The sequence below is a fragment of the Tetranychus urticae genome, chromosome 1 (assembly GCF_039701765.1).
Source record: "Tetranychus urticae isolate SD_2017Ah chromosome 1, NJAU_TeUrti_SD_1.0, whole genome shotgun sequence".
In the NCBI taxonomy this organism is placed as follows: Eukaryota; Metazoa; Arthropoda; class Arachnida; order Trombidiformes; family Tetranychidae; genus Tetranychus; species Tetranychus urticae.
The window spans coordinates 2,455,703-2,468,003 of NC_142958.1; the positions used below are offsets into that span (position 1 = coordinate 2,455,703).

The 12,301-nt window shown below is 32.9% G+C and overlaps 3 protein-coding genes across 3 annotated transcripts; all 3 read left to right on the forward strand.

The window, feature by feature from the left end:
• The first annotated feature begins 897 nt into the window (after positions 1-897).
• On the forward strand, positions 898-2,795 carry LOC107369773 (acetylcholinesterase-1-like). The gene has a single exon (XM_015937753.3). It carries the CDS (start codon positions 1,001-1,003, stop codon positions 2,675-2,677), a length of 1,677 nt encoding a protein of 558 aa, XP_015793239.2. The 5' UTR covers positions 898-1,000; the 3' UTR covers positions 2,678-2,795.
• A 422-nt stretch (positions 2,796-3,217) lies between these two features.
• On the forward strand, positions 3,218-5,320 carry LOC107369761 (acetylcholinesterase-1-like). Its single transcript, XM_015937742.3, has one exon. The coding sequence runs from the start codon at positions 3,331-3,333 to the stop codon at positions 5,068-5,070; it is 1,740 nt and encodes a 579-aa protein (XP_015793228.2). The 5' UTR covers positions 3,218-3,330; the 3' UTR covers positions 5,071-5,320.
• Positions 5,321-5,968: 648 nt separating this feature from the next.
• On the forward strand, positions 5,969-7,912 carry LOC107367921 (acetylcholinesterase-1-like). The gene has a single exon (XM_015935680.3). The coding sequence runs from the start codon at positions 6,068-6,070 to the stop codon at positions 7,754-7,756; it is 1,689 nt and encodes a 562-aa protein (XP_015791166.2). The 5' UTR covers positions 5,969-6,067; the 3' UTR covers positions 7,757-7,912.
• The last annotated feature ends 4,389 nt before the right edge of the window (positions 7,913-12,301 follow it).

The window sequence follows — 12,301 nt, forward strand, 5'->3', positions numbered from 1 at the left end:
AGATGATGATGATTTGTTTATTTTAGAAGTGAGAAATGGAAATGCAGCAGAAATACAACACTGGTTCTAGCGCCCCAGCATTGCTTAGATGCTAGTTTTACTGCCATTTTCAGTCATCATGTCAACCATTTGGCATCAAATTGACCTCTTCCCTTAAATTTCTTGTAATTATTCCCATTCAAAGAAGAGGTTTTAGTTTAGCCTCAACACAAAAGGTTACACAATGCAAAAGTTTCATTTTAAACTTAATAAGTGATAATAAATGCTCATTGCAATTGAATTGAATTGTGTTGCTATAGTGAATAGATATTGGATCAAAGTAGAAGCTTGAAATCACATTTCTAAATATTGAATCTGTAATAGATTCAGAATGATTTCAGTTTTTGAAGCCATGAAATGTTTCAAAGCTAAACTGATAAAGTTTTCTGTATAGCAATGAACGATGAAAGGGTGATTAGGATATCGAGACTTGGATAGGAGAGGATGTTTTAAGCTCAAAACTAGTGCTAACAACTTAATTTTTGACATTTGTTTGGTACAAAAAATAACAAATGATTAATTTGGTTCATCGAGTAAATATCGAATAGCTCTGATGGAAGCTTAATAGAGGTAAATTTACCAAATATTTTATTGAATACAATTTTGTATCACAAGATTAGATATTACAATGCTTTAATTTATATTTAATCTGAAAATATTTTTTGTATAATCGTCAAATGGCATCTAACATATTATTAATCAGACAATATACAATACAGACAAGCTGGTTGAAAGCTCAGTTAACCTCGAAAATAAAGTGACTTACCCAAACCTTGTCTAGATAAATACCAATGATTGGCTTAGCTTCAAATTGTGAGTATGATGAGGAATTGAACTGGGAAATCACCATGAAAAGGTTGGAAGATATGAAGATACTGAGATTAGGGACACCGTGTGACAACAACATAAATAGCATAAAAACAAATGCAAACAAATCATAACAAAAACTCTGTTTTGGTGAATGAACGACATGGCAAAAATGTATAAACCACTTTTTTACTTGTTAACTCTTATTATCCTTACATTAATTGAAGTTTGTAAGTCAAATCCGATTGTAACAACAAGATTTGGTCAAATTAAAGGTTTTTCTGGTAATTATGGCGATCATAATTACGAATCCTTCCTGGGTATTCCATTTGCTGAACCACCATTGGGACATTTACGCTTCCAATTACCTCAACCATTCAATTCAACTTGGACAACACCATATGAAGCAGTGAATTTCAAAGATGGTTGTGTTCAAAATCCTTCAAGTGCTTACAACTTCAACATAAGTGAGGATTGTTTGTATCTGAATCTATGGAGACCCGAGTTGAGTATTGAAAGCAATGATACAGAGCTGCTGCCTGTATTTTATTTCATCCATGGTTCTGGGTACACATCTAGTTCAAGTGCAAAAGAGTCTAATCAAGGTGATGTGTTAGCTGCGACCCAAAAGATAATTGTTGTCAACTCAAACTATCGACTAGGAGCCTTTGGTTTTGCTCATGGTTCACATACTTCAATGCCTGGTAATCTTGGCATTTATGATACTTTGACGGTTCTTCGATGGATTCGTGATAACATTAAATCATTTGGAGGTGATCCTAATCGTGTTACATTAGCAGGACAAAGTTCTGGATCTAAAATAGTTTCAATTTTATCCACTCTGCCTGATAAATTTGACTCACAATCTCTATTTTCCCGCCTAATAATGATGAGTGGTTCAGCAACAAATCAAATTCATGCTGAGAATGTATCAGTTGCCTTAGCAAAGACTCGTCTATTAGCCTCTAAAGTGAACTGTTTGAGCCAAGTTGATCAATTTGAATCATCAGATGAACTGTCAGATGAAACTGTAGACTGTTTAAAAAAATTAGATGCAAATGATTTATTGAAAGCGCAAAATTCAAAGGATATCACAGCAATTGGTTGCTCAGAGATCTCAGTATTTTTACCAGTTTATGGAACAGATCTGTTACCATATCGACCAATGATAAATCATGCCAAACAAATTGAAAGAATCAAAGATAAACCCATGTTGTTTGGGGCAGAACAAGATGAAGCCTCAATGTTTTCATCGGTTGACGGCATCTTTACTCTAAATGATGCTTATGAGTTTACTAAGAAGCGGATCTCATTCGCAATTAAAAACATAAAACCTAATCAAATTGATTCCATTTTTAAATTTTACTTCAATGGAACTGATCCTGCTAGTCCTTACGATATAAGATCAAGATGTGTTAAACTGTGTTCCGATATGAATTATCATTGTCCATCATTGATATTAGCTGAATTTTTGTCGCAGAAAAATGCAGATATTCATTTCTATCTTAATAGCTATGTTGGGGAAAAGTTGGCCGAGAATGCTGGAAGATTATATGGGACAAAGCATGGTGATGATGTCAAATTTGGATTAGGAAGTCCAATTAGACAATACAACTTGTACACGCCAAATGATAGAAGGTTCAGCCAGTTGTTTCTCGATCTGTTTGGTACTTTCGCTAAAGGTTTCCATTTGACTGGCTGGCCATCCATCACAATAAACATGAACGATTATGAATCTCTACAAATCATTAAAAAGTTTAACTTGCCTCCTACCAATATAGTCGATCATGGTCAACAAATCTGTATAAAATGGGCAGAATTATTCAGTTAGTTAATTTCACAGGAGATTCCTGATTAAAATGTAACGACTTGCATTCAAATAATTGTAAGATTTCTTATGTCATTTATCATGTCAATGTTCAAATCAAATATTAAAAGATTAACTTTTTAAAGTTCTGAGGGTCTTGTAGCGAAGTTAAAGATAAAATTCGCGGATCATTCAAAAGTAAAAGGTACTTTTGCTTTTACGCCTGTTGGAGTCTTAATCAGAAGCTATTGATGCTAAAAGACTGGTAATTGAGGTTTGGCGAGTTGAATCACATCGAAACGGCAATTTAAAATCTCTCGGTTATTTAGCGTCTGATCGACGTCTAAACCTATGAAGTTCAAGTTTAGTATAAATCTGTACATCTGTCCTCATTATCACAGTTCTGAAATATTTAATTTGACTGATATCACAATCAGAAACTGGAAAAATGTGATAGAAACAAGAGCTTTGATGGTGAGTGATAAGTGACCGTGCAGTAGTACTCGTTGCTATAAATGAAGCTTAAATGCTTAACTAGATTACTAAAGCCAGTTAAAACTATCAATATTTTAATGATGAGCGTAAGCGCGGTAAGAAACGCCCTGTGACAAAAACATAAATAGCATAAAAAATGCAAACAAATCATAACATAACTTTGTTTTGGTGAATGTAACGACATGGTAAAAATGCATAAACTACTTTTTTACTTGTTAACTCTTATTATCGTTACCTTAATTAATGCTTGTAAGTCTAACCCCATTGTAACAACAAAATTTGGTCAAATTAAAGGTTTTTCTGGTAATTATGGCGATCATAATTACGAAGCCTTCTTGGGTATCCCATTTGCTCAGCCACCTTTGGGACATTTACGCTTCCAATTGCCACAACCATTCAATTCAACTTGGTCAACACCGTACGAAGCAGTGAATTTTAAAGATGGTTGTGTTCAAAATCCTGAAAGTTACTTCAATTTCAACATAAGTGAAGATTGTTTGTATCTGAATCTATGGCGTCCTGAGATTAATGATAAAAATAACAGCGAACTACTTCCAGTATTTTATCTTATGCATGGGTCGGGATACATAAAGAAATCAGGAGCCATGCCTTCTAATCAAGGCGATGTGTTAGCTGCAACCCAAAAGATAATTGTTGTCAACTCAAACTACCGACTTGGAGCCTTTGGTTTTGCTCATGGTTCTCATACTTCAATGCCTGGTAATCTTGGCATTTATGATACTTTAACGGTTCTTCGATGGATTCGTGATAACATCAGATCATTTGGAGGTGATCCTAATCGTGTTACATTAGCAGGACAAAGTGCTGGATCAAAAATAGCTTCGCTTTTAGCCACTTTGCCAGATGAATTTGACTCACAATCTCTATTTTCCCGCCTAATCATGATGAGTGGTGTAGCAACAAATCAAATACATGCTGAAAATATATCAGTTGCTTTATCTAAGACTCGTCTATTAGCTTCAAAAGTGAACTGCTTGAGTCAAGTTGATCAATTTGAATCATCAAATGAATTGTCTGATGAGACTATTGACTGCTTAAAGAAAGTTGATGCTAGTGATTTATTGAAGGCGCAAAATTCAGAGGATATCACAGCGATTGGTGCCTCAGAGATCTCGGTATTTTTACCAGTTTATGGAACAGATTTGATACCATATCGACCAATGATAAATCATGCCAGACAAATTGAATCAATCAAAGATAAACCCATGTTGTTTGGAGCAGAACAAGATGAAGCTACACTCTTTGTAGCAGTCAGTAGTGTATTCACGTTGAGTGATGCTTATGCTTACATCAAAAAACGGGTTTCTTTCGCAATCAAAGATATAAAACCTGATCAAATTGATTACTTTTATAAATATTACTTCGATGATGCTGATCCAAGTGATTCTTACGATATAAGATCAAGATGTGTTAAACTGTGTTCCGATATGAATTATAACTGCCCATCATTGATATTGTCTGAATTTTTCTCACAGGAAAATCCAGACATCCATTTCTTTCTCAATACTTATGTTGGTGAAAAGCTGGCTGAGAATGCTGGAAGATTATATGGAACTTTGCATGGTGATGATGTTAAATTTGGATTGGGAGATCCGATAAGACAATACAACTTGTACACATCAAATGATAGAAAATTCAGTCAATTTTTCCTCAATTTGTTTGGTAATTTCACTAAAGGCTTAAATTTTGATGATTGGCCATCCATTGCAGTAGACATGAACGATTATGAATCTCTACAAATCATTAAAAAGTTGAACTTGCCTCCTACCAGTATAGTCGATCATGACCAACAAATCTGTATAAAATGGGCAGAACTATTCAATTACTCCATTCCACAATTCCAAACTTCTGATAAAAACCCAGAAATCGAATTGAAACTCTTAAATAATAATGTTGCATAGTATTAATATATAATAGCGGTATTCAATTCTTATGTTCAAAAGATATTTCCCTAATTTTCAAGAATCAGTATTTAAGAGCACAATTGTCAACCTCCCTTAACTCTGGGTTTTCATGAATTAACTCACAAAATAAGACCATATTAAGTAATTTTGACAATAAACGTCTTTATCCAATTTCTAAAAATCTGACTCCTGAATAGTGGAAGTATCATGAATGTTTTATCAAATAAATCGCTTTACTTTCTATTCATTTTCTGATTTAATTTTACTTTCCAGTTAAGCAAACAATAATTCAAGTAAATTTATTTTTGTGAAGAAAAAGAAAAGATAATTGTAATAGAAACTTTTGACTATTGATCTGATTGCAAAACCTTCGAGTGAATTTCTAAATCGATTATTTTCTGTGAATTCTCCACTTCGTCCACATAACCAAAGCAACACATTAATCTGTTAAAAAAATTCGTGTTCAGGCGACTGTCGAGATGCACACCACTTGTTCAAACCATTTAGCAATTCTTGTTGAACAAGGTCTAGTGGATTGAATGATTCAACTTTTCAAACTAAACTCAAGGTAATTTTCATCCAAACAAATGGTTAAAGGTTAAGAAAAAGTTCTATTCTAAACCAAAGGGGAAGGAATTACATTTACATTTCAAACAATTGGTCAATTTAGCAATTCGCCAACAGGGTAAGAGGGAAAAGCAAAGAGTAAGAAAAGGGTAAAGAGGAATCACAGATTGGGCTATTTGAACAACATGAAAAGTCTAGTTATTTCCCCAGTGGTTTACCTAAATGACAGAAAAAACAAGTCAAAAAACTGGAATGCTGTTTGGAACAAGTTTTATGGTGAGTGAAGATTAAATAGATAACTTTTTACTAGTAAACCAAAGAGTAAAGAAGTCTCTGTTAGGGAAATTTTCACAGTCGCCGTCTATCGGGTTTAACCTTTTGAGTTACCAGAGCTCAATACCTTCCAATAAAAATAAACAGTGTTTTGATGAGTGCAAGAAAAGTAATAATGTCGTCTACATTATCTAATTTAATACTTTTTATTTTTACCTTAGTTAATATATGTAAGACTAATCCGATTGTAACAACGAGATTTGGTCAAATTAAAGGTATAACTGGTAATTATAGTGATCATAAATACGAAGCCTTCTTGGGTATTCCATTTGCTGAGCCACCTTTGGGACATTTACGGTTCCAATTACCTAAGCCACTCAATCCAACTTGGTCAACACCATATGAAGCTGTCAATTTTAAAGATGCTTGTATTCAAAGACGTGAAAGTTACTTCAATTTCAACATAAGTGAAGATTGTTTGTATCTGAATGTATGGCGTCCCGAATCTGCTGGTAAGCATGACGGTGAATTACTTCCAGTGTTTTACCTTATACATGGTTCGGGATACATAAAGAAATCAGGAGCCCTGCCACAAAACCAGGGTGATGTGTTAGCTGCAACACAAAATGTAATTGCTGTTAACTCAAATTATCGACTTGGAGCACTTGGATTTGCTCATGGTTCTCGTACTTCAATGCCTGGTAATATTGGTATTTATGACACTTTAATAGTTCTTCAATGGATTCGTGATAATATCAGATCATTTGGAGGTGATCCTGATCGTGTAACATTAGCAGGACAAAGTGCTGGATCTAACATGGTTACAATTATAGCCACTTTACCAAATAAATTTGAGACACAACATCTTTTTTCCCGCCTAATAATGATGAGCGGTGTGACTATAAATCACATGCAAGCTGATCATGTATCAACTGCTTTATCAAAGACTCGTCTATTAGCCTCTAAAGTGAACTGTTTGAGCCGATTCGATCAGTTTGAATCATCGGGTGAATTGTCTGATGAGACGGTTGATTGTTTGCAGAAAGCAGATGCGTACGATTTATTGGAAGAACAATTTTCAGAGGACGTAATAGCGCTTGGTAATGTAGAGGTTGCAGCTTTCCTTCCTGCTTATGGAACAGAGTTGATACCAGATCATCCAATGATAAATCATATCAAACGAATTGAATCAATCAAAGATAAACCGATGCTGTTCGGGGTAGAACAGGATGAAACAACGCGCTATGTATCACTCAGCAATATCTCTACAATGAACGATGCTTATGAATTCATCAAAAAGCGGATTACAAAAGCAATCAAAGGCATTAAAACTGACAAAATTGATTACTTTTATAATTTTTACTTCGCTGATGTTGATCCAACCAATTCTGACGAGATAAAGGCAAAATGTGTCAACTTTTTCAACGATATGTGTTTTCATTGTCCATCATTGATAATGGCTGAATTTTTCTCACAGAAAAGTTCAAACATCCATTTCTATCTCAATGGTTATGTTGGTGAAGTGTTGGCCCAGGATCCTGGAAGACCTTATGGTACTTTACATGCCGATGACATTATGTTCGCATTAGGAGAGCCAATAAGAACATACAACAATTACACAGAAAATGATAGGGAATTCGGCCAATTATTCAGCAATTTGTTTGGCGATTTCATTAAGGGCATAAATTTTGATGATTGGCCATCCATTGCAGTAATGATGAAAGATTATGAATCTCCACAAATCATTAAAAAGCTGGACTTGCCTCCTATGAACGTAGTTTTTCGTAATCAAGAAATATGCATGGATTGGGCAGATTTATTCAATTATTCAATTCCAAGATAGATTGTCTAATGAAATAGAGAGAAAATTCGTAAGTTATATAGTCAAATCAGTCAAAAAGAGTGAAAAAAGTGAAATCTTACCATTTCCAAACAGCATTATAATGCTTGACTTTTGTTCAATATTTAGCCATGAATAAAGAGTTGATATTTTTTCAAACATTGTTAGGTTTCTCTTTAAATTAATGGTTGATGTGTTAATAAGGTTAAACCGAGATTTGCTTTGAAGTCTAATGAAAAAAAGAAATGAAAAAGTTCAAAAAAAAGTCAATAACAAATAAAACCTTGTAAGAGGTTGATACATATCAAGTGCAAATAGTTGTTGATTAAAACTTACTTCAAGGGATAGTTCAAATCGATTCCAAACAATTGATAAAAGGTGATGAAAATGAATTGATTATATGTTGTAAATACAATTCAAAACAAAATACAAACTCAAACACTTACAGGGGTCATTGAATCATTACAAAATGTATCGAGGGCTTGAAACTTTTCCAATTTAAAAATCAAAAAATATAAAATCAGCTGCCATTAGTTGTAATTACTAAATTGGAACATAAAGAAATTATATGAACAATTCTTAATTGTTATTTGTGTAAATTCAAAGTTAATGTCAAGAAAAAATGAATTCTATCTTAGATTTAGAGGTTTAATTGCCAAATCAAATAATGAAGAGTCAGTAATTGAGAGCAATCAGAGAAAGCAGGGTAAGTTGAGGATAAAATCCAATCATATGCAATCAAAAACACCCAAAAGAAAGTCAAAAATGAGCAAAAAATGGGACTGGTTGGAATCTCATCTTCTAATTTTCCAAGTAATTAACCAGCATCTCAGTAATTTGATTGGCAATGAATATGTTCAACATGAAAATCCAATCAAAGATTGAACTGCAATGATGATTCTCTGCATGAGCCTTAAAGCTATCAACCTAATTCGACCAATTCGTCGTAACAATCAAATTGAATCAAACTAAAAACACCAAGAAAAACAAACCAAAAGTAGAATCATTGTTCAATTAGCAATCACATTAATCATTGTAGGTTTACAATTAAGATCAAGATGACGATAATGTTGTTGAACGAGTAATTGTATTAATCAAAAAAAGCAAAACAAATCATTTTCACCTAAAAAAGTAGTTCAAAAAAGGCGTCAACTTGAAAATTGCCATTCTTTTGAAGCAACACGAAAATTTAAACCAGAAATGGTGATGAGTTGATCCTCTTGAAATCATCATCGCCATGTTCAAGGTATTTACTCATTTCTCAAGATATTACCAAATAAAAGCAAAATAGCTGAACAATTTTTGACAATTATTGTGAGCGTAGTTATAGATAGTTAATAACTTAGTCACATTTGATGGCTTATTGAGTGAACCAGTTTTATGCTCTCATCTTTTTTGGTTTGTTTTTTATGCTGTTCAAAAAAAAGCTCAACTTTACCATAAAGTGATGGTCAATTTAGCTCAATTATCACTTAAATGCGATATTAACATCACTCTGATCATCATTGGCAACAACAACAGCAACAACGTTAAACCAATAAATGATTCAACAATAATAGTTAATCCAGTTCCTTCTTTTCTCACTGACATTGACAGTTTTTTACTTCCTCCAATCATCTTCCTGTTTCATCAATATCATCATCAGCGTTGTCCGTATCGTCATCACGATGAGATTAAAGTAACTGCATATTTATAAATAAAAAGGGAAATTTGGATTAACATGTAATCAGTAAGGTTCTGAAAGAAATGAATTAACAATTAGATTTTCAATAAGTTTTTGTTGGGTCGCTTTTTCCTACATTCATGTACTTACGCGCAACAATCAGCCTGGATTAAGGCATTTGATTCAATCGATGATTGGTCAGCCATTTTAATCACCATCACCTTAACCGGACCAATTTGATTAAACCGCATTTAACAGTTTAATGTAGCAATAGAAAGTAAAAAGCTAACATAAAAAGCTCAATAATCAGTCGAGAGAGAAAAAAACATTCTAATCACCAAATCAATTTGATAATAGAGTTGAATTAACCAATTTACGTTTTTCTTTCATCCAAAGTGGTGACCGCACTAAAAATGGCTTCCAGCTGATTTTAATTACTCCATTCATTGACTATCAAAAGGGTTTCTGATAAGTGATTGAATAACGATGATTCAGGTTACATTTGTTGCAATTGAAAGTTGTGTCCAATTGTGACAATAATAACTGCACTCGTAAACTCGGTAAATGTCTTCCAATACAGAAATCACCTTTTCGATTAACTATTTAATGAGTTTTCCAAGATTGGTAGGAATCCGTTCACACCATCCAAGAATCGAATTACTTTTGATTGGAATAAGAAAACGTTTGTAATTAAGTTTCGGTTTACTTCTGGTTTTTTTCTGGTTTCCAAGATGATTTAACTGAAAATTTAAAATACAAAAAAAAATTAAATTTTAATAGAGTCAATAGATTCAATCTAATGGTAAGAGGTTCATTTTACACGATCACCAACAAATACGGTAAATATATCAACAAGTAGGTCTACAGTAATTTCATGTTTGATTCAAGATGAACCACAAATGTAAAACATTTTATATGCTTAGCTTTTTTTTATTACAGAATAGTGATTAACTGGCAAGGTAACCTGTCGATAATAAGGTCACCAGATGATGATGTTACTATCATGATTTCCCGCATCAATTTGATTATGCTTAAATAGATCCTATTTAAACAGAAGCAGCAAACAACAAAACAAACTAAAACCTAAGCAAACTCAAGTTCAACATTCAAGTTTAACTCGTTCAATTGTTGTTACCTTGTTATCCTCATCATAATCATAATCACAAAAAAAACCTCAACTAACTAACATCCTAATGTTCATCATGTTTCTTTTTATCATCATTTTTAACAACCATAATATTGATTAATGATCAAGAAAAATCTCGATAAAAAGAAAAATAAGTTTCAATGTTTATCATACCTTTTCATGTTGATAATTACATTTCAAACGGACATTCAACTTATCATCACATTAATACTAACTGATATCTTTTTTGCTGATGTCCATCATTTACATTTGCATGTTAATAGAGAAATATTAACATTTTTTGTGTTTTCTCGGAAAAACAATCAACTGAATGATAATTTTGCTTTTCCAGTCCTGTGTCTCATGGAAATAATTAATTCAACTTGATTGTTATCTTTCTGATTCTATACCATGGATCCAAATATGCATGCAAGGGACAACAAAAACCATAGCAACAAATCACTTTTCACTCCACCAGCTATTGACAAGTATCTCATCTCGGTTTTTACCTTAGATCCAAGTTAAATTGCAAACATGTTGATATTATGGCAGACATCAAATATTAGGAGGGATCAAGAGTTGACTTGGAAAGCCATCAATTTGTTGACACACCTTGAGCCACAATCGAACCCCAGTACAGGCTTAGAAACTGCATTGTCACCGCACTTGATCCATTCTTTGATTAACATTTACTGTCAGTTTGATTCCAATCGGTTGGCTCATCAGGACTATCAGGTAATTTCAACATTTAGACACTTTAAAATAATCAAAATAGCCAATCTGCTTGTTGATTCTTAGTCATATCAATCAAATAGAGATTCATGGTCGACTAATTACACGAAACATCAGCTAAAAGCACAAATGAGGTTTATTAAGGTTACACCGAATTAAGGTTGACAGATTATTTATTAAATACTTACCATTACTGTCAAAGGTTAACCTTTGACAAAGAACACTTAATTAGTAAATTGCGTTTAATGAATTAAACAAAATATTATAACAACTAAGCTATGTAAGTTAAAGATTGACTAATTACGTAAAGAAGGTTCAAGAAGCTTCTTTAACCGGGAAAAACAATACCAGGGGTTATCTCCTAATTAAGTCGCGTTTCAAGGGTTAAGCTTGAAATTAAATTGCTTTTAATTGAAATTATGAATTAAACTAGATTTACTGCAAACAGTGTAGTCTGAGCTTTTGATGTGCAATTTCAAATATTTTTAATTTTATTTGTGTTGATGCTGTCGAAAGACGTTTTTATTTAAAAAGGAGCGCAGGCAAAAACTCGAGCTTTCGAGTTAAATTTTGAGTCTTGGTAAGTTTGTAGAAGAAAAAAAATTAGTACATAGGAGCTATTAAATAAATTCTTCGATTGAAAGAATCGAGGCTAAAGTCGTAACTTTGATCTAAGTTCGTTACTTAACTTTTTGGCAATTATGGAAGTATATTTTTTAATGAAAATCATTCAAATGGTTTTACTTTTGATGATCAACCAGAAAATGCACTTATTTTTACAATCTAAGTTACCTATTGTACAGAAATAGAAATTTTTATCTATCAAAATAAGTGCATTTTCTGGTTGACCATCAAAAGGTAATCAGTAAAATGATTTTCATTAAAAAATTTGCTTCCATAATTGTACAAAAAGCTAACCAAATTTCACCTTTGAACTCGATTTTCTCAAAAACTGTGGATCGAAGGGCTTTTTAAATCGATGAAATGGACTCAGTTTTCATGTCGCTACAAAACAACAGAATCTAAA

What these genes read in the sequence shown, in the direction of transcription:
- LOC107369761 (XM_015937742.3), top strand. Translation starts at nt 3,331, where the DNA reads ATGGTAAAAATGCATAAACTACTTTTTTACTTGTTAACTCTTATTATC.
- LOC107367921 (XM_015935680.3), top strand. Translation starts at nt 6,068, where the DNA reads ATGAGTGCAAGAAAAGTAATAATGTCGTCTACATTATCTAATTTAATA.
- LOC107369773 (XM_015937753.3), top strand. Translation starts at nt 1,001, where the DNA reads ATGAACGACATGGCAAAAATGTATAAACCACTTTTTTACTTGTTAACT.